Source organism: Diplodia seriata (assembly GCF_021436955.1).
Source record: "Diplodia seriata strain FDS-637 chromosome Unknown scaffold_4, whole genome shotgun sequence".
NCBI classification, from domain to species: domain Eukaryota; kingdom Fungi; phylum Ascomycota; class Dothideomycetes; order Botryosphaeriales; family Botryosphaeriaceae; genus Diplodia; species Diplodia seriata.
In genome coordinates this window covers 3,560,410-3,586,691 of record NW_027117311.1, presented here as the reverse complement: position 1 = coordinate 3,586,691, position 26,282 = coordinate 3,560,410, and the positions used below count along the sequence as shown (strand labels likewise).

The 26,282-nt window shown below is 60.1% G+C and overlaps 4 protein-coding genes and 1 non-coding gene across 5 annotated transcripts; 4 read left to right on the top strand and 1 right to left on the bottom strand.

The window, feature by feature from the left end:
* Positions 1–5,040: 5,040 nt before the first annotated feature.
* SLS55_004955 (uncharacterized protein) lies at positions 5,041–6,499 on the top strand (the record flags this gene model as incomplete). Its single annotated transcript, XM_066776406.1, has 2 exons — positions 5,041–5,044; positions 5,637–6,499. The coding sequence occupies 2 exons, from the start codon at positions 5,041–5,043 to the stop codon at positions 6,497–6,499; spliced, it is 867 nt and encodes a 288-aa protein (XP_066634287.1).
* A 1,748-nt stretch (positions 6,500–8,247) lies between these two features.
* Positions 8,248–8,953, top strand: SLS55_004954 (uncharacterized protein; the record flags this gene model as incomplete). Its single annotated transcript, XM_066776405.1, has 2 exons — positions 8,248–8,254; positions 8,370–8,953. 2 exons carry the CDS (start codon positions 8,248–8,250, stop codon positions 8,951–8,953), a joined length of 591 nt encoding a protein of 196 aa, XP_066634286.1.
* A 561-nt stretch (positions 8,954–9,514) lies between these two features.
* SLS55_004953 (uncharacterized protein) lies at positions 9,515–11,284 on the top strand (the record flags this gene model as incomplete). Its single annotated transcript, XM_066776404.1, has 2 exons — positions 9,515–9,520; positions 10,172–11,284. The coding sequence occupies 2 exons, from the start codon at positions 9,515–9,517 to the stop codon at positions 11,282–11,284; spliced, it is 1,119 nt and encodes a 372-aa protein (XP_066634285.1).
* A 2,335-nt stretch (positions 11,285–13,619) lies between these two features.
* On the bottom strand, positions 13,620–13,700 carry SLS55_004952. The gene has a single exon. It is a non-coding gene; the product is annotated as a tRNA-Ser (tRNA).
* A 3,690-nt stretch (positions 13,701–17,390) lies between these two features.
* Positions 17,391–24,767, top strand: SLS55_004951 (uncharacterized protein; the record flags this gene model as incomplete). The annotated part of the gene is made up of 1 exon (XM_066776403.1): positions 17,391–24,767. The coding sequence occupies one exon, from the start codon at positions 17,391–17,393 to the stop codon at positions 24,765–24,767; it is 7,377 nt and encodes a 2,458-aa protein (XP_066634284.1).
* Between the last annotated feature and the right edge of the window lie 1,515 nt (positions 24,768–26,282).

Below are 26,282 nucleotides of genomic sequence, written 5' to 3'. Positions count from 1 at the left end.
TGCGACCGAACGTTGGGCAACAGGAAAAGGAACTTGCTTCGGATTGTCGTCCCGCATGAATCTGGATGACGAGAAGGAGAGCAAATCATGTGCTCATCCAATTTCCCTTGCCTCCTGCTCTTCTCCATCCTCTCCCCCGTTGGCAATCTTCTCGCTCGGCTGCTCGCTCAGCTCCCTGCCCGTCCAAACAACCGCCGCGCGGACTGAGATTGAGGGCGGCAAGATGTGAAAATCAAAGGACACCGAGAAAGAAACGGCCGTGTTTCGGGCAAATCAAGACCATGTCTTCGGCCTGTGGAAGATGTTACCAGTCCACATGTGGCTAATCCAGCCGTTCTTTTTTTGCCCTGGAGTCCTGCTTTGCGCCAGGCCCGCGCCGCGCGCCAACGGGTGCCCGTCGGCTCGTTCCCCTCCGTCGGGCTCCTCCGCGGCCGGCGCGGCACAAGTCCAGACACGTTATTCGCAGCCGCTCATACCAAGGATCGAGGGCGCTCGCTGTCCGGGCTGTTGGACCGATAGCGGGGCTGTGTAAGAGCGGTTCAGGGAGTGGCATGCAATGTCAGGCTGTAAGCGCGTGAACTCAGCCTGTGTACGAGCACTTTTCTGGAACAACTCGCGGGCTGTGGGTGGTCGGTCTGGCTTTCCAGTGCCTTGGTAGGCTAAGCATCGTGTTGGAAGCCTGAGAAGCCGGGACAGGACTCGAGTCACGGCAAAAGGGCGCGTCCGTGGCTGAACGGCTCCAGGGCTGTGGCCGCTGACACCCGGCTTGACAAATCGACCACCGTTTCTTGCGCTTTCCTTCTGTATTAAGGATCAAGGATTGTTGCCCGTTTGGGAATCGACGCAGCAGTGAGTATGATCCGGACCGACTGCCGGCCCTACCGCCGACCACAGCGATTCAAGCTTCGTATGATCTGCGGGCTGTCTCATTCGCGGCCCCCTTCCTCCCGTGCTGAGCTACTGCATGTGCCCATGTGTGAGTCCCACGCGTGTCGCGTGGCCTCCAAGACGTCTGGAGAGGAGGCCAGACAGAACGAACCGACAAATATAGACGGTGAAATTGGACGTACGCGTACGAGATGGGCCAGCGGACCTGAATCAATAAAACCTAATGAGTGTGATGCAAACGACATTTCGCTTGATGCCAAGGAATGGAGAACAGCCCCAGGAATCGATTCTTTCTCTCACGTGTCAGACGTGGCTCGTTTTCGGCTTCGCATGGGGTCCGTGGTGCGAGCGAGGAGCGACGTGGGCAGCAGAGGCCGCCGACGGCGTGGCCTCATGCTGTCCCCCGGCCCTTGGGGCTCCCAGGCGCGACGCCGCACCCTGCGCGTGGAATCCGTCAATCTCCTCGTCAACAGTTGCACAGCTTCACGTGCAACAGCCCCTGCCCTAGTCAGCGAATCTTCACGCTCTTGGGCTTCTCCACACAGGCGGGTGCGCCGAGGCGGCGGGCGCGTCGCAGGGAGGTCTGTGACCCCCACGTAGAACCCATACAGGGTTCGCCGGGATTGGGTCGGTGGTTGGTGGAAAACGGGGCGGAGGCGTGCGAGCGCGTTCGTGCGTTGGAGTTGCTGCGCCATCCTCTACGAATGGCACGGCGGCTCGGTGCAGCCGGTGTGCTGGAACGGCTCTACAGGCCCACTTGGAGGTTTGGGACAAGTCATATACACAGCTCCCGGATGCGTGAGTGGTGGTGACGGAGGGATCGCCAGTCAAAGCGGCGGGGCGCGGTCTGTGGGCGCTGTATCAGGTTCTCAACCTCACCCCTCGCCCCTCCAGCAGCCCCTCCCTGGGAGGCACGGGCAGCCAGAAAGTCATTGAGCACCACGCCAGAACTCCCGCGGAGAGTCCGGCCGCCCGGAGCTGACGTCTGTCACCGGCGTGCGGCTGCGCACGGCTGCCACGGCATGCCAATCCCGCCTCTACCCACGAGCATGGCGGCCGCGGGAAGGATGGGCGGACGGCCGGCGGAGGGGGTGGAGAGGCTGGCGGCGCCATTGGGCTGGCGGCGGGCAGCGACGTAGCACGGCTCGATCCCCACGGGCTGGATTCGCAAGCATTTGGCCAGATGCGGGTGACTGAGCATTAGGGAGAGGGTCCTGTCAGCGTATTGGGCAGGGGTGGAGTCAGCCGTTTGGCAGGCTGAGCCACTTAGCCGACAGCAAGATCTCGGCTGGCGCAGGCAGTAAACGCTCGCTAGAAGCTGGTGCTCTCCTTCTCGAAGGCCGGCCTGCCAGGACTGCCCCTGAAGCGGTGATCGAGATCGCCCAGCTGGTCCTTGTAATATTCCCGCCGCGAACTGAACTTGACCGGTTTGCCCGGGCGGCGGATGGTGGGCGGCGCGGGTCCGTTCCTGGAAGCTGGCAAGAGAGATTCAAGCTGATAGCAGACTCCACTACGCGAGTAGGTGCGCTTCTGCTGAAACTGGCTGGCGGGGCGGCGGCCCTGCAGGGCAGTGATGGCCCAGAGTCAGCGCACACCGGTGTGGAGTGGACGAGTCCAGCGGCGGATAATAGCAGCCGGCTGCTAAGGCAGGAGGTCCCGGGCCCGCCTGGTGGACTGGTGGACTGGTGGACTGGGCGCACGCCGTTGGCATGGCCCGGCGGGAGGCTTCTGGCGGAACGTGAGCGCCGGCAGATGTGTCAAGAGAACAGGAGAGTGCGCCTGGAGAGCCACGAGGCGCTTCCCTGCGGATTGCCGTGGGCGCCGATGCTGGCCGCGTTCCCCGAACGTGCGCGCGGGCGATCTATCCAACCATGCTGCGGGCAACCATTAACGTCCGTAAGCTTCACCACACCGGATGAGGTATTTACGGCGCCGCAGGGACCACGCCAGGCTGGAGTCGCAGCCGCCCAGCCCTCGCCGTCGGAGACGGTGCCGCGCAGCGCTGAGGCGTGCCGGACGCGCGCTGGCTGCTGGCCGGCTCGGAGAAGCGCGACGTCCAGCGGAGACAGGTCGCGGTGGGTCGCGGGCGCAGGCGATTGCGGTCTTCCAGAAGACACCCATGGTCAGATCGCCGCGCGCAGCTGTACAGGCGTCGCTTCCTGAAGCAAGCATCCCGCGGAGAATTGTGGGTGGACGGCGGCCGGTGAGCCTCCGCCTCCAGTGCGGCGGGACGGGCGCTGGCCGGGCATGACTAGGACCGGGACTGCAATCGTCGCCCAGCGCTGCTGCTCCTGGATCGCCGGGTGACGTGACAGGCTGTTGATGCGCTCGAGGAGGGCGTGAGGATTGGCGACCGTTGGGCGGGGCGTTTGGGCCGGCGGCTCGCGGCCGACTGGTTGGCCGGGCCACGGGCTCAAGCTTTGTTCCTGATGCCCGCCGACCTCCAGCGCTGGACCCTGGTCGCAAACGCCCGAAAAGCGCATAGCGCGGCGCGTACTTGGCGACGCTGAAAAGCCGTGAGGTGTGAATTTTCTCCCAGCCCCCAGCACGCCGCCTGCCCTCGGTCTGCCCTCAGTCTGCCGGCGCCTCGTCACGCGTGCTCGTTGCCAGTCCTGCGTGCAGCGGATCACCCAGGCGTGCAAGCCCACCCCAGCGCCGAATCTCGCTTCTCGCTTCCATCCGCTCGCTTGGAGGGAGCTTCTACCGCCTCAGTAAGTGCGCCCCTTCAGCTGCCCGTCATCGCCCCTGTCCTCCCAGCGGCCTGAGCCTCTCTGCAAAGGCCTGTCTCCTGCACCACCATGCATCCGCCCGCAGCGGCGTGTGCCCGCCGGGCAGCCCTCAGCGCAGCTCCGCATGCCCGCCGCCCGCTGCCCACACGACACGGCCGCCGGCGATGCGCGCCGTCGCTCAGCGCACAGCCACCCACCCGCCTGGCGGCTTCCGGCCTAGGGCCTGGCGCCGGCTGGTCGAGAGAGCCGCTGCGAGCTGCCTGCCGCCCTTTGCCCTGCCCGCCGTCTGCGCTTCGCGCGCCGTTCCGAGGGATGCGGACGTTGCTGATCTGGGCAGGCAGCACCCACTTTTTTTTTTTAACAGAGAGCACCAGCGACCCCCTGGGCGCGCACGCGCAGTAGCTCGAGAGTGCTCACGTTGTGCCGATCTGAGCTGTGCCCCGAACCCGACTCAGCTCCCTGGAAGAGGCCCGTGTGATCTGCGGCCGGCCTGCCTTCTTTTCGCACTTGCGTCTTTCCGCTATCCGCTCCGGCAGCATCAAACCACCCGGACGCCTCGTCTCGCCGTACTCTGCCTAAGCGAAGCAACCTTCCTGGTGCCAATCAGCCCGTCGTGCGCGGGATCAGTTCCCCAAGGGACAGCGCAGCATCGGCCAGCTAGGAGGCTAATCTCGAATCTCACAGCCTTGCGCCATCGACGTGTGCTGGGTCTCAATCAAATATGGCAGACCAGTCGCCTAACCCGCCGTCGCGGCAACCGCAGCAACAGCAGCCGGCTCAACAGCAGCCGCAACCGCAGCAGAATTCTCAGCCTCAGCAGCAGGCGCAACAGACTCCCACCTCCTCCTACCCTTCCCCTCACTCCTACCCGTCGCCGTCCATGCAGCCTTCCTACACCTACCCGCCGCCCCAGGGCGCTCCAGGCAATGCCGAGCCCTACCGCGCCTCGCCCACCGCGTCGAGCATGTCGCTGCCGTCGCTCAACCTCCCGCCCATCCGCGCGCCCATTGACGGCCAGCAGCAACAGCCGGGCCAGCCGCCAGCCGGCTCGCTGCCGCCGCCTGTCGCTCCCATGGGCTTCTACCCGCCGCCGCCGGGCCACGCGCCGCCGCAGCACCACCAGATGCACATGGGCGCCGCGCCCATGGGCATGCCGCCGCAGGGCATGGGCATGCGATACCAGTTGCCGCCGCAGGCCGACCAGAGGATCATGTCGGGAGGACGCCACAAGAAGGAGATCAAGCGCCGCACGAAGACGGGCTGCCTGACGTGTCGCAAGCGCAGGATAAAGGTGAGGACAGCAATTGCAAATTTTCTTCTCGCGATAGCGCGTCGGTCGGGATGAGGTGAGGTTGAAACGGCGAGGTAGCGCGATCGCGTCTTCGCGTCTCGCTCGCTTCTGTAGCCTGCCACCTCCCGCCGCATGGGTGGAAGCGAGAACTTTACTGTCGTCCGACCTCACTCGCCTACCGACGCGGCTTTCGCGAAGCCTCGCTCCCCCAAACAACGCCACAAGCCCCAGTCACTCACACATTCGCAGTGCGACGAAGCACACCCCACGTGCAGAAACTGCCAGAAGAGCAAGCGCGAGTGTTTGGGCTACGATCCGATCTTCAAGCAGCAGCCCGGCCCCGCTCAGATACAACCTGCGCCCAGCGCAGCTCCGCCAGTCACGTCGACTCCCGCAACCGCTCCTCCGCCCGCCCAGGTCGCATACTCCCACATTCCTCAAGGCTACGCGCCTGCAGCGCCCAACTACACGCCCGCTCCCGGTCACAGCACGAGCCCGCCCGCGCCGGCCCCCGACCCATCGTACGAGCTCAGTGCTGCCATCGACCCGGCGCTCGCTGGCACCGACCCAATGTCAATCGCCCCGGTCGCCTACGATCCGTCGACGCGTGTGTACGTGAGGAAGGAGGACAATGGAAGCTCGACTCCCCCGACGGAGGGTCAGCCGTTGAAGGGTGAGGCAGCACTTGTATGCAACGTTATGGCATTTGCGTACTAATGGCACACCAGCTAAGCGCATTTACGTCGACGAACTCTTTGCGCTGCAAGGCGTTCCGCCACACGCCCAACCTCCGACTCCTGGGCCCATCTCCCCCAATGCGGTCGAAGAAATCAAGATGATCTACACCCGAGACTACGCACTCAACATGGATCGCTGCATTGAGACGACGTGGTACTCAACCAAGGGCCTGAACCGCCTGTTGAGCGATCCGGCCACGATGGATCTCTTCGCCTTCTTCGTGTCCCAGATCCGTGTCTCCCAAGACTTCGAAATGCAACGGAGAACCACGAGCCTTGAAGCGAAGCTCATCTGGAGGCTTCTGTGCCTGCCTCGTCAACCCACCGGATTCGTCTCGAACGGCGCCAACGGCACCAGTGAGCACGAGACTGATCTTCTGCAGAAGGAGGCTGCACTGCGTGTTGAGGTCCTTGAGGCGCTTCTGTCCTACCAGGTGCTGCCGTTCAACCCTCTCGCGGAGCTCATCTACGACCCTCAAGTTCCGCACCTGAAGCAATACGAGGTCGATTTCTGGCGTCACCTGGGCACCTTTGTCACTTTCCGCGACATGGACGAGGAGTCCAACCGCAACATCGAGGCCACGCTGAGCGCGTGCCGTAACATTCTCGGCATGATCGAATGCAGAGATGTCATCTACTCGATGATGATCGCGCGCCATTACGGCGGACGCTTCCCAGATCTCCCCGACAACGTCAGCCAACAGCCGTACCCGCCGGATCAGGAGGACGACCGGTCGAAGATGGTGGTGGCTAAGAAGTTTCTTGAGGATGAGTCTCAGGGTCGCGGCATGTCTCAGGTGATCTTCCGTCTAGCAGGCATGGCCATTCGGTCTTGGTCCTTGGGCCATCATTAACTTCATTTCTGCTTCGCATAAGAAGGTGGACGTTCTCATAGCAAGGCTTTTATGCTTTTTTCATCCTTTGTCAGGGTTGGATTACTGAAGTTTTCGGCATTCTGCTTTGTCAGAAGAAAATCATCGGCATGGGGTTGAAGGAGTCTGTGCTTGGCAGGTTTCGTATTCGCGGAGCACGCAAGGTCTGTGGTCATTTCGAGGGAGTTTGTTTGTTTTCGGCAAGACACTGGCGAATACTGGGCGGTTACTATCTGAGTAAAAAGAGCGGTCATTTCATCATTTCTTTGGGTTGCATCACACAAAACCTTGTCTCTTTTCCTTACACTCTCCTCGTTTCGTATTTCATTTCCTTTCTCACCCGGTGCAGGTACAGGTAAAGCGGAGAAAGAGTAGCAGTCGAGTGGTCTAACAGAGCTGGATAGCTGTAATATTAGTTGCAACTCGCAGCGTTCGCAGCCAGCAGCAAGATAGAGCTAGGAGCTAATATCGAGAACAAACCTCAAATGTGCACCTTTTGCGTGATGTCCTCCGATGCAAGGATAGGTACAGTTGCGATGCTTGATGAATGATATCACTGGTCATGATCATGCTGCGTTATTGGTCAGGGCAGCGCCAATGATAGCGCAGCACTTACACTTCTAACGTACACGTCAACTTGGAAACTCTTGATGTCGACCCAGACATATTCTTCAGCTGCGTACGAGTTGCGATGTTAATGACTAGTGCGCAGGAGCCGGATCTTCGCTCCGCGTGTGTTCGAATCTTTGGCCTGAGGCGCGTATATTCGTTCTTCATGGCAAGCATGTTGCTTGTTAGGCCTTAGACAAGTGGGTCATAGCTCGAAGAGGCAGTTTATCAGTGTGTTTGAGGCGGCAGGACATTCTCATTGTGGTTAGACGATGTGCTCTCACGTGGTGCTCATTGATCAGCGCTGGCCGGCGTGATGCGAAGGCGACTGACGCTGAGGACATGCATGAGCGTGCAGGACGCCAGCCAGTGGTGGCCGAAACTCTTGGAGCCTCGTCAGCAAATGCCGAATGCACACACCGAAAGCCCGCGCATTTTACACATTTACCTTCAAGCTTCATGTTGACCGAAAGTACCAGGGCTGCAACCGTACGAACACCTGCTTTCAGCGGTCTCCAGATTCCGGCGGGAGAAAAGTGCAGAGGCTGCTGATGGCCAATCGCCAGAATGCAACGACACGGGACGGCCAGCAGCAACTGGAAAGCAGGCTGCACGGCTGGAGTGGCAGGCGCTCGCTTAGTGGCACGCCTACACGCCTCTTCCCTGGCCGAAACGGAAGGGGCTTGGAGCCGCGGTTCGATACTTTGCTTGGCGTGCCAAGGTCTGACGTAGGGCTGAGAGGCCCGGGCCGGCCATTGGTTTGTCGATCGTGACCTCTGCCTGCCTGAGACACGCCCGCGACCCGCACTTCAACTCCCCACCTTACGCTCGCCCGATCCCAAACTTTTGCACTCCCACCCCTCTCCGACGCTGCACAAACCCCGCCAATCCAGCACACGCCCACGCACAGCGCGCTCGCATCACACGCTTCCTCGAACATGAGCGCCTCTAACGGAAACGTCCCCGACGCCTGGGACGACGACTGGGAGGCTGTCGTCGACGTGCGGGCCCCTCTCGTTCTCGGACAATCGGTCGCTGACATCTACGGCAGAAGCCAGAGACTACCCAGTCTGGGCCGCAAGTCCCGAAGAAGCTAACAAAGGCCGAACGAAGGGCACAGCATGCCGAGTTCAACAGGCAATTATGGGAGGCGGCGTATGTTCATGCACATCCCCATCACGGCATGCGGAGCTAACGCAACTGCTCAGCGAGACTCCAAAGGAAGCGCCGCTCTTTCTGCAAGCCAAGCCCGATGCACCCCTCAACAACGATGTCAAGGCGCCTGTCAAGGTGCTTAGCCGAAAGCCCCCGCCGAAGATCCTGTCGCGAGGCGAGGACGACGAGGACAGCGAGGAGGAGGCGCGCAAGAAGTCGGAGCGGGAATTCGCAGAACGCCAAGCGAGGGCGCAGCAGGAGCGTGAAGAAAAACAGCGCAGGTACGCCGAGGTGCGGGAAAGGCTGTTCGGCTCCTCCACGCCCGACGGCTCGCAGGAACGGTCTGCGTCACCTCGTGGCAATGGCGGCAAGCAGTTTAGAGGCAAGGGCAGGGGTGGCAGAGGCGGCGATCGAGGAGACTCGGACGCCAATTCCTCGGCGGACCAGTCTCCTGCGCGTGGCCAAGCGACCCCCAAGCGACACCTATATGACCCCACCTACTCGGCTAAGCCGAATTCATCGTACGTGCAGAGGCAGCAGGACGGGCCATCACGATCTCGCTCCGGAACGCCAGGGGTGGATCAGCCCATTCGCGCTCCTCGTGGTCCTGACGGCGGCGGCAGGGGAGGCTTCGGCTTTGCTCCGAGAGGCGGGCGCGGATCCTCTTCATGAATGCTACACGGTCAGACGACCAAAACCCCGGGGACGGAAGCCTCCCCGCCTGGGACCGACGTTGCAAGACGTCCGCTGCCGAATTCCTCCAAACAACATCCACATTGCGACTGGAACGGAAAATCCAATTCCAAAGGAGGAATTCGCAAAAGTACAGGTCCGGTAGGAGTCTACCAAGTCTTCCTACCCAGCGCTCGCACTATCTTTGCAAGCGTCAGAGCCGTGATGGTGAAGCGCGCTGAGACAGTTTGACATGGGCTCTACGTCTTGGTACCGCGAACACCGCGAGGTCTACTCCGCTCGCGGCAAGGAGTTGCGCTAAGGGGGACCAGCCGCCGTCCCGCGTTCCGCACACGCGTCTGCATTCCGCTTGGAAACGGTAAAAGCATACACGCACGGTACACCAAACTTTAACAGAAGGTCTGGCGGTCCGAGCATGACTATACGCGGTCCGATATGCCGTTATCGGCGTAGAATATTGCAACGAAGTTGAGGTCGTGGGAGAGAAAGTTGAACAATATTGATTGCTCCCATTTTCCGTCAAGAATGCCGGATTCCGTCATGCTTGTCCAATCTACTCGATCGAAGCTTATCCATTTGTGCTATCTTGACTCTTTCTAGTGGTCCCTGCGGAATGTCTCAAGAGTTGCGAACAGGTTTCTCCTTACGTTTCCAATGCTTGGAATGCCCTATCTTCATGCGACTGGCCATGTCGCCAGGTGCTCTTAATGCCGACAGGTCGTCTTCGCCAGAAAATCAAGCAGCGGTCCCTCCTCACCTTCGCTTTCACTTCTTCCTTTGGTAGGAATAGAGAGGCAATCCCTTCCTGGTCGACCACAATCATGGATACCAAGGTGATCCTCTACCTGGCGGCCTTCAATGCTCTTGCGCCTGGCGCGTACGCAGCCCCAGCGCCGCCAAATGCAATTCCGCAGCTCAATCAGCCAGGTACACTCCAGCCGGGTCCTCTTCCGTCACTCCTTTCCGCGTTGATTCCGCTCAATAATGTTCTGCCATCGACCGCTGTTGTTCCCATCTCCATTGTCTCGACCGCCAGTGCGAGACCTGTGTCGGCATCGATAGCTCTTTCCAACGTGCCAGCGTCGCCTGCGCCGTTTGCGTCAGGTCCTGAAGCACCCGCACCCAGCACCCAGCACCTACTCTCAACTACTCTTACCGCCGTCCATTTGATCGATTCCTTTGCCCTTCATCGCCAAGAACCCCACTAACCCGTCCCTAGAGCGCCGCGACCCCCAATTTCTTGGTCTGCCGGGCATCAACCCCCAGTTTGCGCCCCTGGCCGCCGCCACCGTCTCATCGACCGTCGCGGTCCCGGCCGTCGTGGCCACGGCCGTCAGCGTCGTCAATCCGGTGAATAGCTTGCTCAATGCCGTCGGCACCGCGCTGAAGACCGACATCCCGGCGGCCGCTTCGACGGCGATCGCGCTTCCAAAAGAACTGGTGTCGCCCGTCACCAATGCGCTCATGCAGGACCCCATCACCGCGATGCAGCTGGCGATGACGTCCATCATGAACGCCCTGCTGGGCGGCAAGACGACTTTGTTTGGCGGCGGCCTTTCCTCGCCGCTGAACGTCGATCCGGGCAAGTTGACGAATGGGTTGAACGATATCCTCGGGGGACTGCTCAGCAACAAGGCGAGCGCTGCTGGCGGTGGCTCGCTGAGGAAGAGGGAAGGTGGTGCGGCTGATGGGGATGTGGATGAGGGTAGCGACTCTGATGCCGAGAAGCGTGGTGGTTTTGACACCGAGGAGGACAGTTGCTCTGACACCGAGGACAGTGGCTCTGACACCGATGGCGAGAGCTCTGGTTCCGATACGGAAGACACGCATGTCGGCAGCGCTCCCATCATCGTCGGCGCTGGCCCTCACAAAGGCGCTAAGATGGAAAAGCGCCAAGTTCTGCCCAACACCCTGATCACTGTCCCGAGCGCGGCTGTTGTTCCTTCTGGCGTCAGCGATTCCGTTGCTGCTATTGGTTCTTTCGCGCCCCTCGCTGATGCTACCCCTCTCGCGGCTGTACCGACTTCTATGGCTGCTCTGGCTCCTGATGGCGCACCTGCGTCTGCCGTCGTACCAGCAGTTCTTGTCAGTGCTTTTGCGGACCCTGACAACAACAGCCTCGCATCGATCGGCACCATCGATCAAATGGCGCCTCTGCCGACCGAACTGGTACCATCCAGTGCTGCCGCCGCTATTGCGGCCGCTGCTTCCGAGCTACCTACCCCAATTGTAAGTATCATGAGAGAGGTGAGCGACGATGGAGTGCTGATGTTTGCAGAAACGGAAAATGGCCGAAATCGCCGAGTCTAACGGTCTTCAGGTCCGGCAGGTGGAAGACCTCAAAGAGGGCCTTGTCACTGCAACTGACCCGGCTGCTTTTGTCGCCCAGTTTTTTGCTGCTCAAGCCAAGCCCATCATAAACGAGCTCAGCAACCAATTGCAGGCGGCCCCGTCCGTTCTGGCCAACATTGCTGCTGCTCAGGCATCCAACTTGGCGGCACCTGCTTCCATTGTCGCTGCCCAAGTGTCTGCTGCGAAGCCAATCATCGACGCAGTCCCGTCTGTTATCCAGTCGCAGCTTGAGGCACTTCCCACTGCCGCTCTTCCGGTCTTTTCGGCAGCTTCAAGTATCCTTGACAACCTAGGGAACGCCACCGTCGGCACGGTCAACCCTCTTGCGGCCATCATTCCTGACCCCACTGCTATTGCCAGCATAATCGCCGAGGCGCTTCCCGAGGTCTCGCTGACGCTTGATCCCGCAGCTTTGCAAGCTACACCAACCGACAGCGGTGCCATTGTTGCGCTCACTGGAGGTGCCCTTGTTTCTGACATCGCATCCGTCGCCCAGAACCTCGGAGTCACGCCTGTGGGACCACAGTTCGCGGTCGCCTCAGTCACAGCTGTTCCAACAGTCTATCCTACTGTAGGTTTACCCATTAGCCTGCAGCTGTCTAACGTTCTTCAAACGCTTTCTCCCCTTGTTCAGCTGTTGTCGTCCCGCGTTCAGCGACCTTCAACATTGATTACGCAACCTTCGTCTCTTGCTCAGCCATATGCGACCCCACTTCAACAGTATAGGTCTTCCATTCAACAAAACCCTCCCCTACAGTCATCGTCTCAGCTAGTACCGTCTCTCAGTCGGCAGCGTATTCCTTCCGCGCCGCCATACCAATCAGCAGCTATACATAGCCAGGATACTAACAGCGCGATAGGCCAGTTAAACGGGGTCATCATGGCAGAAATAGCGACGACGGCAGTGCCAACAACGCCATCGACACATCCCATTGTTTCAGAGATTCCCACCACTCTTCTTCCAGAAGAACCGACCAATGATGATGATGATGATGCCAGCGGCGCATCCGCCAGCAACAACATCGTCAATCTCCTGACTCGGCCCCTTTCTCCCGATGGCATCAGCAGCTTGCTCGAAAACCAAATGTTCAACGTCCAGCTCGCTCCCTTGCTGCTGATGGTGCAGTCGCTCGCCACGCTATCATCGGACCCCTCCTCGACCTTCACGCTGTCTTCATCTCTCCTTCGGGACCTGCTCGGATCTTCGTCTTCCTCCTCATCCTCATCCTCGTCGTCGTCGAACCCCGCCAATCGCATCCTGGATCTCCTTCGTCCGGCATCATCTGCTTCTTCTTCTTCTCCTTCTTCTTCCGACCCCACCACCCCATCAACGACAAGCCCGCTTTCTTCTTCTTCTTCTTCTTTTCCTTCTTCTTCGTCTCCCACAACAGACGACGACGCCGTCGACGACCCCATCGCCAGCGCCTGGCTCGCCGGCGCCAAACTGCTGCAGTCCAACTCGCTCGTCAACACCCGGCTCATGTCTTCCCCTTCTCCCGATGATGATGACGCCGTCAACAACAACAACAACAATGGCGGTCAGCTTGCAGCAGCTATTGGTGGTGGCGGCGCCGCCCCCGCCATCGTCGCCAACCTGCTCAACACGCTCTTGTCCTCGTCGGCGTCGGCGGAGCTGACGCGCAAGCTGGCGAAGAAGATGTCGGCCCTGGTCAAGTGGTCGGCGGACACGCAGGTGGCGGCGGCACGGCTGGGTGTCGATGCGTGGGAGGAGTTGGCTGGGGTTTTGGTTTCTTAGTCGGTTGGGAGACACGGGGGTGTTTTCCCTATTTTATCCTACTGGTTAATCCATTTCTCTTTTTTTTGGGGGTTTCATTGAGGTCGAATTTTTTTTTCCTACGGTGTGTGGCTTTGAGGGAGCGGAGAGATATATATCAATGAAGCCGTGTGGTGGTTTTGATCATGCTACGCAGTTGTCTGCTTACGGTGAAGCCTGGGAGGGTTTCCTTGTTGCCGATGTCGCATAACAAAAAAAGAAAAGAGACTGGACGGGCTGTTGTTTAAGCCGACTGAGATTGAATACGCTGCAGCCAGCTATCAAGGCGTGATTGTTACCATCATACGGCATTGTACAGTGGTGCGTCGTCACTTGAAAATCAACACCTAGGCTGCAGGTCCCCTAACGCAGCACTGAAAATCGGGCCCCGCGTACCACCGAGACCTACATACCCTTCCCCCTCCCACTTCTTCTTCGCCTCTTCGTTCGGGGGAAAGAAAAAAAAAGGTACGGATGGTGTTCCATCTCACAGAAGAAAAAGCGACAAAAAAGAAGATGCGACGCCGGCAAGATTCGAACTTGCGCTCCCGAAGGAAATAGATTTCTAGTCTATCGCGTTAACCACTCCGCCACAGCGCCGATACTACCGAAAGTGTCGGGATTCGTGAAAGAGCTTCAGTTTGTTGACAATATATTGTCTAAGAGTCGACTGCATGCCCACTGCCAGTCGTCCAGACCCAGCTCCCTGACTTCCGTGACTCGGGAACGTTGAGACTAGTGGTTGGCGGCACGAGAACAACAGGGTTGTTGTGGCTTCGGAGCCGAGTTGTTCCCAGCGTGTGTGTAGGTGTGGACGACGAGGATCTCAACGCGCACTGTTCAACTTATAGAGGATTTCCCTCGGTGTGTGATATGACGATTGTAATATTCAGGTACGCTTGCCCAGTCTCTCGACGATGTTTTCCCATTGTTGTTTGTGTGTGATAAACGTAGCCGCAATTAATTTGAACCGCCCGCGTCCGGCTTCTGCTGCACCTAATCGGCGGAGGTTGCTTGCTCTCTTGCTGATCCGGAGTCGGGATGGGAAAGTGCATAAAGTATTAATCGGCGGGTTTCTTTCATTGACGAACGGGTATCGTTAATTTCCTGCTCTAGATATTCATTGCTTCTTTGCCTCGGAACAAGCATAATGGCTTATGGTAAGGATATGGCTTGATGTTCGTGCCACATCCACGTGTATCGCGGAGCACAAGCTACCGAGATCGAGGCCCGCAAAGGGCCTCTTGTTTGCCTCCATCCGGCCCTTCTTCAGGCGACCAGCAAGCCGAGAATCACCCACAAGAGAAAAGAGCCGTGGGTCCGTAGACGCTCTCGTGGTTCCCATCATCGAGTGTTTGGATCCCGAGCCAGGTGGCTGGTAATATTGGATCAAGCAGCGACGCATTGGCCCTCGGAAGGACGGTGCTGCGGGCCGGTTGTCATGCACGCCTCAGGTGACCTCACAGCAATATAAACGGCCGCAGACGGACGGCTTCGTCAATAATGCGAGGCTCGTTCAGGCGGTGGAGCCGCACGCTCTTTTCGGCGGGACTAACTACGTCCTCGTCGAGGCTGTGGCGGCTTGGTTGGGGGCGGGCTGGGCCCCCGCCTGCAGGAGTCGGGGATGTGGTACATTTAGCGGGGCGTGGTGGAGCAGAGAGCCAGATCCCCAGGAATGAAGCCGTTCGGCGCAATGCAAAGTGCTAGGTGCATGTGAAGGGGCCCGAAACGGGGGGAGGCGTTCGCCAGAAGGGGGGGGAAGCAGGCAGCGGGGATCACTTCAGGTCCCACGCATGCAGGGGTGGCGGCGGAGCATCTTCACGAGTCGTATGGCGGGCATTGAAAGCGGCTGGATGCTGTGGGTGCATGCGCAGGGAGCACGGGGTTCCACTTTTAGAGCCATCCCGCCAAGGTACGCTGTCTCCCAGGGTGTCGGAAGAACAACAGGAGGAGCTGACGACGCCGTCAGGCTGGGGCGTCCTGTTTATTGACGCCGATCGATTCGTAACAATGACCGCGGCGTGCCGCATATAGGAGTTGAAGCTGGAAGTTTGTCCGGCGGCCGATGTCCAGCATACCATTGTCTCCCGTTTCGACACGGGCTGCAGTCGTCCACAGGAGCAGCTAGACCAGAGCTCAACGACTCCTTGGATGCCTGGATCTCGATAGTAGTTGCCTGAAAGTGAAGAATGGCGGGATATAGTTCCTTACGTGCCCCTGCTCTTGTGTCTGCGGTGTTTTTTTCGTTTGAGAGATTCCAGAGCGGGGAGAATGACGCCAAGGCAGCGATCGATGATTGTTTGGGTGTTGTTGGAAGATTGCGGCGAGGGCGCGTCAGGAACGCGGATGTCGGCGCCCGTCTGACAAAGCACGTCACGTGCCGACTAGCGCGCGCGCTTGGGCCAGCCGCGTCTGACCTCAACACCAACACCATTCCTTCCCATCGCACCATCGTCGCACATCATCCGTACTACCCTGGGCTGTCTGCTCGCCAAGCTATCCCGAATTGGCTCGCGGCCTCCATGATGCTCGACCACCACCATCACGCTTTGCTGTGCTGGAGCTACCACCGCACTAGCATCGAGACAAGCGCTTTAGAAGACGACATGCTGATGAACGACACTGATTTCCACGAGTGAGCCGATAGTCGAAAAGCAAAAAATCCGAAGTTGTATCATGAGACAGACCTGCGAGCAACTCTGCCAGCCACTTTATCGAGCAACACGCCTCCAATGGCATACAGCACCCGATGCCGGACCGAGCTCCGCCGGTTCCACGTCATCGGAGAGCTCATCGTCTGTCGTCAAAGTAGAGTTGTCTTGCTTGCGGTACGGCTCAGCCTTGTCTGAGGTCTTGGCCGGGTTCGAGGGGACCTCATTCCTAAGGGATCAATCTTCACACTTAACTTTCTATCTTAGCCTGTTAACTTAATCCCCGCCATTTCGCTCCCCCCGGCCCCCGCACCATGATGCCGACTCCAACAACATACATCCACCTCGTTCTGCACATTTGCTGTGTCTGGCTTGAATTACTCAAGAATGACACTAAATATACAAACCAGGCTCTCTGAGACTGAGCACGTCATAGGCACTTGCAACCATGCCAGAGAGCTTTTCTTGCTGTCCTCCCAGGAAGCCGACGCTTGACCCAGATAGGCAATACCCCCCTTGTCTTGGATACATCATCTCCGCTGCTATCTTGTGCAACAGCCAGCGAATTCCTGCACATGTCGTATGCTAAGCTTTTCGAAAGCGAAAATCTCCCGCCGCCAGTCCTATTCCTGGTCGTCGCCGCGATCCAATCTGAGCGAGATGAAGACGCGCTCGGCTTGAACGTCTCTGACAAACTTGCATCTATCCCTTACTGTTTCACTTCGGCCGAATTTGTTCGCGCCATAGTCCGTGGAGATCCTCGAATCCCAAAAGTTGCCTGTTACACCAGAGTCCCGGAGCTCTGGACTCAGCTATCACACCCTCTTCTATCCTATCGTATCTCCCTTAGTTCCAAATCACGCCCGGTGACGCCCTCATGGGACAGGAGACATACCACCGCAACGCCACCGTTGGAGGCCGCCACAATGTTGATTCGTCCCGGATGATGTAAGCGAGATGAAAAGTCCCAAACTCCTTCAAGAATGTACGCCATGCCATTGAAACGTCCGTCATCGGACCAGGCCGTCACCACAGTCGATGTCACAGTTGACCGCCGCGTCAGCAGCGTGTGATTTTCCGTCGAACAAAAGTGAAGGCAAGGTTCCAATAGGGTAAAGATGCAGTGTCCTTTGGCCACCCCCAGCAATGTTTTCATTTCATGGCACGAAACATCACAAGTCACATGTTTGACTTTGACTGCGGACCATGCTGACGATACCAATTCCCGGCGTAGCAGGTCGAGAAGGGCGGAGCCCACCCGGAGGATACCCCGTCGCTTCCGCCAGACCCCATTCTTGGGGAGATTCACCGGATCAGTGTAGAGCAGCGGACATTCCAAGCCGATCTACTGAGAATGTGAGGCTTTTGCAGCTGCAGCTGCAGAAGAGCCTACCTTCCTTTCCCTGTGGACTTGAGGTGCAGCTAAATTGCCATCGATGCCCATCGACAATCCGTCTACCTGCACCCACTCTTCAGTCTCTTAAGCTCCGTATCGAGGAGTATAAGAGCACCGGAAAGGCCAGTGCAAGAGGGAGAAAGCAGAAGCTGAAGCCGAGCAGCGCCTCGCTCAGCCACTGCTTCCCTTCCCTTGTTCTTTTCATTCACTTATTCATTCGCTTTACCCCCAAAGACAACAGCAATGCATCTGCCGAAGAAGGTTCTCCTGGCCGTTCTGGCCACCCTCATCCGGCAGGCGACAACAGCCCCGACATCCCCGGAGGAGTACCCCATCTTCAAGGAGGCGCAAGCCCGGGCCGCTGAGATCCTTCCGCGCCAGCTTCTTCCTGCCATCCTCCCGGGTATCCTGCCGGCTGCAAGTTCGGCTGCGAATCCTGCGAACGCTCTCGGGACCCTTTGCCCATCCCTCCCCCAGATCATTTCGCAACTTCCTGCCGATGCGCAATCAATTGCACGCCAACTGAATCAGGCTCTGTCGAGCGCCATCGCGAGCAACCCGGCCCTTTTCCCGACCACGCCGCCCGCTTTAGCCCTGTTGCCGACTGCTGCCCTTCCCGGCGTTGCGTCGAACTTGGTACCTAGCGTCAGGCCGACCGCTGCTCTCCCCAGCAGTGCGTTGGCATCAATCGTCAGCGGCTTGCCGAGTGCGGCTACACAAGCGGTGGTTTCCTCCAACGTCGCTCCTCTGCAGTCTGCCTTGGGCCAAATCCCTTCTGTACAGCTGCCTAATGTCCTATCAAACCTGGCTAACGCCGTGCCGTCTGTCACGCCAATTCTTGCATCCCTGTCTCTGTCCCTGGGCCTCAACCCCCCCTCCGCGCCGACTGGCCTTGGCTCAGCTCTCCCGTCGGCCAGCGTTCCTGCGGTTGGAGCTCCATCAGTGGGCTTGCCCGGACTACCCGGAGCTGCCGTTCCCTCGGCTCTTCTTCCACCGGCTATTTCGAGGCTTGCCACTCTCCTCCCGAGCAGCATTGCACCGTCTGTTCTCTCGCAACTCAACAGCGCTCTGTCCACGGACCCCGCTGCCCTCGCATCCGCTCTCACGAACCTGCCTGTTGGCTCCGTTCCAAGTGATCTTGCCAGCTTGGCGTCGCAGCTCGCAACCCCCGCCTTGCCACTACTTGGGCTTCCTACACTTGGACAGCCCGGCTTGCCATCAGTTACTGCTCCGTCTGCCGGTGTGCCCTCCGTTGGAGCTCCTGGGCTACCTACTGTGCCACCACTTGGTGTGCCTCCGATCGCGCTGCCCAGCAACGTCCTCGGGTCGATTATTTCCAATGTCCCCTCGAACATTGCCAGTGCATTGTCGGGTCTCCCGTCAGATGCTGCAGCGCTTACTTCCGCCCTTGCGGCTCTGCCTACCAGCGTACTTCCCTCGGTTCTCTCTGAGTTGGCACCAGTTCTGAGCGGCCTTCCCACCAACCTTGGCTTACCGCCGATTGGCGTGCCTCCAATTGCTATCCCAACCGCCGTTCTGGACTCGGTTATTCCAAATCTGCCGTCAAACGTCGCCGATGCATTGTCGCAGTTGCCGACGAACGCCGCGGCTCTTCCTTCAGCCCTCTCGGCTCTCCCAGCCAGCGAGCTCCCCTCGGTGATTTCCGAGTTGGCACCCGTGCTGAGCAGCTTACCCTCGGGTCTGCCAGGCTTGCCGGCGATAGGCGTGCCTCCTGTGGCCATTCCAAGCGACGTCCTGGACTCCATTGTTCCTAATCTCCCGTCGAATGTTGCCGACGCATTATCGCAGTTGCCAACCAACGTCGAGGCTCTCCCTTCAGCTCTTGGGGCTCTCCCCACCAGCGAACTGCCTTCAGTGATATCTGAGCTGGGGCCGATTCTGAGCAGTTTGCGCTCCAACCTTCCCGGTCTTCCCGGCGCCCCCGGCGTCCCCGGCGTCCCTGGCTTGCCGTCCCTTGGCCTTCCAGGAGGCTTACCTGCACTTCCTACCGTTGCTTTGCCAACCGACGTGCTCGACTCCATCGCCCCTAGCCTCCCCTCAGATATCGCTAGCGCGTTGTCGGGCCTGCCGTCGGACGCTGCGGCTCTTACTTCAGCACTCGAGGCGCTTCCAGCTAACGTGCTGCCCTCAGCCCTGTCTGCCTTGGAACCAGTTCTGCCCTCTGGCCTTCCTGGCCTCCCTAGCCTCCCTGGTCTTCCGGGCTTACCTTCACTTCCTACAGCTGCTTTGCCAAGCGACGTGCTCGATTCCATCGCCCCTATCCTCCCCTCAGATATCGCTAGCGCGTTGTCGGGCCTGCCGTCGGACGCTGCGGCGCTTACTTCAGCACTCGAGGCGCTTCCAGCTAACGTGCTGCCCTCAGCCCTCTCTGCGTTGGCCCCAGTCTTGCCTTCTGGCCTTCCTGGCCTTCCGGGCTTGCCCGCACTTCCTACGGTTGCTTTACCAAGCGACGTGCTCAATTCTATCGCCCCTAGTCTCCCGTCAGCTGTTGCTAACGCATTATCGGGGCTACCGTCGGATGCCGCAGCGCTTACTTCAGCACTCGAGGCTCTTCCAACAGATGACTTGCCTTCAGTTCTCTCTGCACTGGCACCAGTTCTTCCCACCGGCATTCCCGGCGTTCCAGGTGTGCCAACCCCTGGTCTCCCAGGTCTTCCCGGCCTGCCGGGTCTGCCCACTGTTGGACTTCCCCCTATCTCAGTGCCGAGCGACGTTCTTGGCAGTCTACCTTCGAATATCGTTGATGCTTTGTCGGATCTTCCTTCTGATGCTGGGGCACTCACTTCGGCTCTTGCAGCCCTCCCGACCAGCGAGGTTCCTTCAGTCCTCTCTGAGCTGGCGCCGTACCTGCCTACAGGAGTATCCGCTCCCGGTCTCCCAGGCTTGCCGCCTGTTGGCCTCCCTCCGATTTCAGTGCCGACCGACGTTCTTGGTAGCCTACCATCGAACGTAGTTGACGCTCTATCGGATCTCCCGTCCAACGTTGGGGCGCTCTCCTCGGCTCTTGCAGCCCTCCCAACCAGTGAAGTTCCCTCGGTTCTCTCTGAGTTGGAGCCGTACTTGCCCACTGGCGTGCCTGGCGTGCCTAGCCTCCCAGGCCTTCCAGGCTTGCCGACCGCCGGCCTGCCTCCGATCGCTGTGCCGAGTAGTATCCTCGACACCTTACCATCGAACATCGTTGACGCGCTGTCAGATCTACCGACTAACCTTGGGGCGCTCTCTTCGGCCCTCGGCGCTCTTCCAACTGGTGACGTGCCCTCTGTTGTCTCTGAGCTGGAGCCGTTCCTGCCTACTGGTGTGCCTGGTCTTCCTGGCCTGCCCAGCTTGCCAATCAGTGTCCCGAGCAGTATTCTGGATACTTTGCCATCAAATATCGTCGACGCACTGTCAGATCTACCAACCAACCCTGGAGCGCTCTCATCGGCCCTCGACGCTCTTCCAACCAGTGACGTGCCCTCAATCGTCTCTGAGCTGGAGCCGTTCCTGCCGACTGGCGTGCCCGGCGTGCCGAGCCTTCCCGGCCTTCCCAACGGTCTTCCCGGTCTTCCAGGTCTGCCTTCGATCCCGAGCAGCATCCTGGATAGTCTGCCTTCGGATGTTGCGAACGCGTTGCCAGGGCTGCCCACCAACCCTGGAGCGCTGTCCTCAGCGATCGCGGCTCTCCCAACTGATGAAGCCTCATCGGTCCTTTCCGAACTGCAGCCTGTCCTTACGGGTCTTCCCAACGGTCTTCCCGGCCTTCCTGGGCTACCTCCTGTCGCTCTGCCGAGTAGCGTCCTGGATAGCTTGCCGTCGGACGTCGTGGATGCACTTTCAGGGTTGCCACTCAACTCTGCACCACTATCCTCAGCACTTGCAGCGCTCCCGACTAGCGACCTACCATCTGTGCTTTCTGAATTGGGACCTGTTCTTACTGGCCTTCCTACCGGTGTTCCGGCGCCTGGCCTGCCTGGCCTGCCTGGCCTTCCTGGCATCCCCACAGTCTCGCTGCCCAGTAGCGTCGTGGGTAGCTTGCCGTCGGGCGTTGTGAGTGCGCTATCCGAATTGCCGACCAACGCCGGCGCACTGTCTTCGGCACTTGCGGCTGTACCAGCTACTGACCTCCCGTCTGTCCTGTCGGATCTGGGTCCTGTCTTGACCAATGTTCCTGGCGTGCCTGGCCTTCCTACCAATGCTCCTGGTCTGCCTGGCATTCCTACCAACGCTCCCGGTCTGCCTGGCTTGCCCGGCCTTCCTACCAGCATTCCTGGCGTGTTGCCGAGCAGCGTTCTGAGTAACCTACCGTCGAGCGTTGTGGACGCACTATCCGAACTGCCGACCAACGCGGTGCCGCTCTCCTCGGCACTCGCGGCTGTACCGAGCAGTGTACTCCCGTCGGTCGTTTCCGATTTGGCTCCCGTATTGACCGGCCTCCCTGCCGGTGTTCCCGGTTTGTCTGGCTTGCCCGGCCTTCCTACCAATGCTCTCGGCGTGCCTGGTCTGCCCGGCCTTCCTACCGGTGCTCCTGGTCTGCCCGGCCTTCCTACCGGTGCTCCTGGCTTGCCCGGCTTGCCTGGTCTTCCCACCGGTGCTCTCGAATCGATCATCCCCAGCCTACCGACCAACGTTGCCAGCGCTCTCTCCGAACTGCCGACCAACGCGGCGCCGCTCTCCTCGGCTCTTGCTGCTTTGCCCAGCGCGGTGGTGCCTTCGGTCCTTTCCAACTTGGCTCCGATTCTGAGCGCTCTGCCTACTAACGCCGGCCTACCCTCGTTCGGCCTACCTTCTGCCGGTCTCCCTTCGGCTGGTCTCCCTTCGGCTGGTCTCCCCCCTATTGGCCTTCCCGCTCTCCCCAGTAACGTGGCCAGCTCCATTGTGAACAATGTGCCTTCAGATGTGGCCAGTGCGTTATCACAGCTACCCGCCAACACGTCTCCTCTCTCATCGGTTCTTAGTGCACTGCCAAGCAGTGCACTGCCTTCAGTACTCTCCGAACTGGCGCCTGTGCTCAGTGGTGTCCCGACCGCCGCTCCTGGTCTGCCTGGCCAGCCTGGCCTGCCCGTCCTGCCTCCGATCGGCGGCCTGCCACTGGTGCCTACTGCCGCTCTTAGCTCCGTTATCAACAACGTTCCCTCGAATGTGGGCAGTGCGCTTTCAGCGCTTCCTTCTGACGCAGCACCTCTCTCGTCCGCCCTGGGTGCTCTGCCAAACAGTGCTCTGCCCTCGGTGCTCTCCGCACTGGCTCCTGTCCTCAGCGGGCTCCCAACCGCCGCTCCCGGCCTCCCTGGCCTACCCACCGGCGTGCCGTCTCTGCCCGCTGGCGTCCTCAACTCCGTCATCAACAACATCCCAGCTGGCGTGGCTAGTGCGCTGTCGGCGTTGCCTGCCAATGGAGCACCTCTCTCGTCCGCTCTTGGCGCCGTGGCGAGTAGTGCACTGCCTTCAGTGCTATCCGCGTTGGCTCCCATCTTCACTGCATTCCCAACCGGCTTCCCTGGCTTGCCTCCGCTCGGCATCCCTCCGCTCGGTGCTCCGTCTGTCACGGCGCCTTCGGCCGGTGCTCCGGGTCTTCCTTCGGTCGGCGCGCCTTCAGTCGGTGCCCCTGGTCTGCCCACAGCCGGTGCTCCAGGTCTGCCGGGTCTGGGTTCTCTCCCCAGCCCTGTCGTCAGCTCCCTCCTCAGCGGCCTCCCGTCAAACGTCGCCAGCGCCCTCACCGCGCCCGCCAACCCGTTGAACCCGACGCCGCTGTCGTCCGTCATCAGCGCCCTGCCCGCCACCCAGCAACCGTCGGTCCTTTCCCAGATCAGCGCAATCAGCAACGCGCTCACCGGTCTTCCCGGCGTCGGAAACGGTCTCGGTCTCCCCACTGGTGCTGGTGTCAGCGCGTCTGGCGCGGCAACTGCCCAAGCCGGTGCCACTGCCACTGCCGGTGCGGGCTCTGGAGGCCTTCCCCTGAACTCCATCCTCCCCTTGGTGCCGTCGGCCGTCGCGAGCGCCGTTTCCCAGCTCCCCGCTGGTATCGCGCCGCTCTCTTCGGCCCTCGCAGCACTCCCTGCCAGCGCGCTACCTGCCGTCCAATCACAACTCCAGCAGGCTGCGCCGGCTCTATCTTCACTAGCTGGCCCGCTTAATGGCCTCGGCCTACCGAGCCTGCTCGGTCTGCCCACCGGAGCGGTTCCTTCGGTCGCTGTGCCTTCGGGTGGTGGTGTTCCTATAAACTCCATTATCCCATCGCTGCCATCGGCTGTCGCGGGCGCCGTCTCTCAGCTTCCATCAGGCGTTGCGCCGCTCTCTTCAGCCCTCGCGGCACTCCCTGCCAGCGCACTACCTGCTGTCCAGTCGCAGCTCCAACTCGCTGCGCCAGCTCTGTCTGCACTAGCTGGCCCGCTCAATGGCCTCGGCCTTCCTGGGCTACTTGGTCTTCCCACTGGAGCAGTTCCTTCTGTCGCTCTGCCTTCGGGTGGTGGTGCCGGTGTCCCTATAAGCTCTATCATCCCATCGCTACCATCGGCTGTCGCCAGCGCCGTCTCTCAGCTTCCATCGGGCGTGGCGCCGCTCTCTTCGGCCCTCGCAGCGCTACCTGCAACCGCGCTGCCCGCCGTTCAATCACAACTCCAGCAGGCTGCCCCGGCGCTGTCCACGTTAGCTGGCCCGCTCAACGGCCCCAGCCTTGGCGGGCTACTTGGTCTACCGTCCGCCGTAAACGCGGGTGCCTCCGCCTCTGCCTCTGCCTCTGCCGGTGCGGGTGCCGGCAACGGCGCCGGCCTCCCCCTGGCCTCGATACTCCCAGCGTTGCCGTCGGCCGTCGCAGGCGCCATCTCCCAGCTTCCGTCGGCCCTGGCACCGCTCTCTTCGGCCCTCGCGGCGCTGCCCGCGAGCGTGCTGCCCGCCGTCCAGTCGCAGCTCCAACTCGCAGCCCCGGCGCTCAGCGCGCTGGCCGGCCCGATCAACGGGCTCGGCCTCCCCGGGCTCCTGGGCGGCGTGCCGTCCGCAGCGGTTCCGTCGGCCACTCTGCCTTCGGGCAATCTGCTGGGTCTCCCGTCCGTCGGCGGCGGCGCGCTCCCCAGCGCCAGCCTCCCCGGGCTGGGCCTCCCCTCGATAAGCAGCATGCGCCTGCCGTCCGCCTCCCTCTCCGTCCCCAGCCTCGGCCTCCCCGGCGGCCTGGGCCTCCCCACGGGCGCCACCGCCGCCGTCGCCGCCTCCGCCTCCGCCTCCGCCAACGCCAACGCCGGCGTCTCCGTCAACAACAACCCGCTCGGCCTGCCCACGCCCACCATCCCCACCAACGGCCTCTCGCTCCCCATCCCGTCGCGCACCATCGCGGCCGCCGCGGCCGCCGCCGTGCCGTCCATCATCGCCGCCGGCAGCGTGTACGGGCAGGTGTACAACTACATCTTCTACGCCAACACGGTCGTCAGCGTCAACGGCGGCTTCCTCGACCCGCGCACGGGTGCTATTCAAGGGCTGCTGCCCGGCGGCCAGCTGGTCGCGCTGCTCGCCGACGGCTTGCACATCGCGAACCGCCTCGTGCCGTATCCCCCCGCTTGGACGAATCTGCTCGGCGCGTTGGGCATTCAGTTGCCGTTTATTAGTCGCTTGCCGAATCTTATTCCGGCTTGAGAAGGGAGGTAGGTGGTGGGGGTGGTGTGCTGGGAGGAGGAGGGGGGATGGGGGAGGGGGAGTCTCTGTATTAGTGCGTTGCGTGTTATGGCTCACCTTTTGTTTTTGCTGCTGTTTGATCTTCTGGTTTCTTGTCTCCTTGGTAACGGGTTAATTTCTTCTATTCGGCAGACATCGGTGTGCTTTTTAGTCAATGGAATTTTCGTATCATGGTTGATATCCTCTTGTTCATGACGGTATTTCAAGAAGTGAGGCTGTGCATCATGCCGTTCAGACGGGCTATCGTTTGCCTCGCGGCGTGAACTGATTGGAATAGCGCTGGCCCCGAACAACAGCCTTAACGCTCCTGCAGCCTCACAAAATGCCGACACCTCCGCTTTTTTTTTCAAGCTGCATCAGCCTCGTTGATCGCAAGTAGGCAAGAATCTTAGATATGCTTGATCAAGTCTAGATTTTATTTCCTCAGTCGTTCGTTCATCTTCTCCTTGAACACATCGTGTTTTTCCAGCTGCTAATGGGTAATGGCCGGGCGTATCAACCTCTAAGCAAGCGGTTGTATTGCACATACGGGCGTCTCAGGAGCAATACTACGCTTTCTCCCGTCCGAAACATGAAAGTTCAACAGGTTTAACGTGGCCACCGACGGATTCGAGGATCTAACGTTGCACAGCATATTTGGAGCTGCAGAGCTGAGGGGCCATTGTGGCTGACGACGTAGACGTGGCCACCAATCACGCTCCATTGACTGCCGCTGGGCCTGTGCAAGCGTAATGCTTAAACGGCAGATGAACTCCTGCTTTAGACAAACTCCCCATCCCTTCCTCACCAACAAACAGTTCACTTCAAATTGCAGCAGACACAGGGCGTGAGTGGCTGGGTTTCCCGAACGCTTTGAATTTGACTGACCAGTGCTAAGTGCTCCAGCTCTACCTTCTTTGATTCGGGATTGCGCCGCGAGGCTCTCTTGACCTCGCGCGACCGCAATCCCTGAGGACTATCATGATCATTCATTAACTCGTCGGGAAGTCGACGCCCCTCAACACTGGGACACCAACCAAGATGAAGTTTGTTTCGCCACACAGGACATTCTCCTTTGTCAGGAAGAGTAGTCAATATTCGAAGCGGCCTTTTCTGCAGGGTCCCCAGATCCGCTACTGTTCCCGCCAACCACTGGTCGCGATTGCACCGGAACCAGTAGCATCTGAGAGCCTGTGGCCCTGATCTGCTACCTCGACGGGCTCCAGCTCCGCCACTCTCAGCAGACAAGATGACCACCCGTCGCAGCAGACCGGCACTTCTCCATCCACACAGTCAACGCTTCCAACCATTACAAGTTCTCCCCCCGTCCGTCGCAATGCAACTTGTGCCGCAGCAATAGATGCTCCACAAACTTCCTCGGTCATTCCTTCCACGCCACCCAATCAGCCCACCGCGAGCAATACGTCCATGCCTATCTTGTTTCCGGTACACCCTTACAGGTGTACAGAGCCGGGATGTACGTGGGCGTGTGGGTCC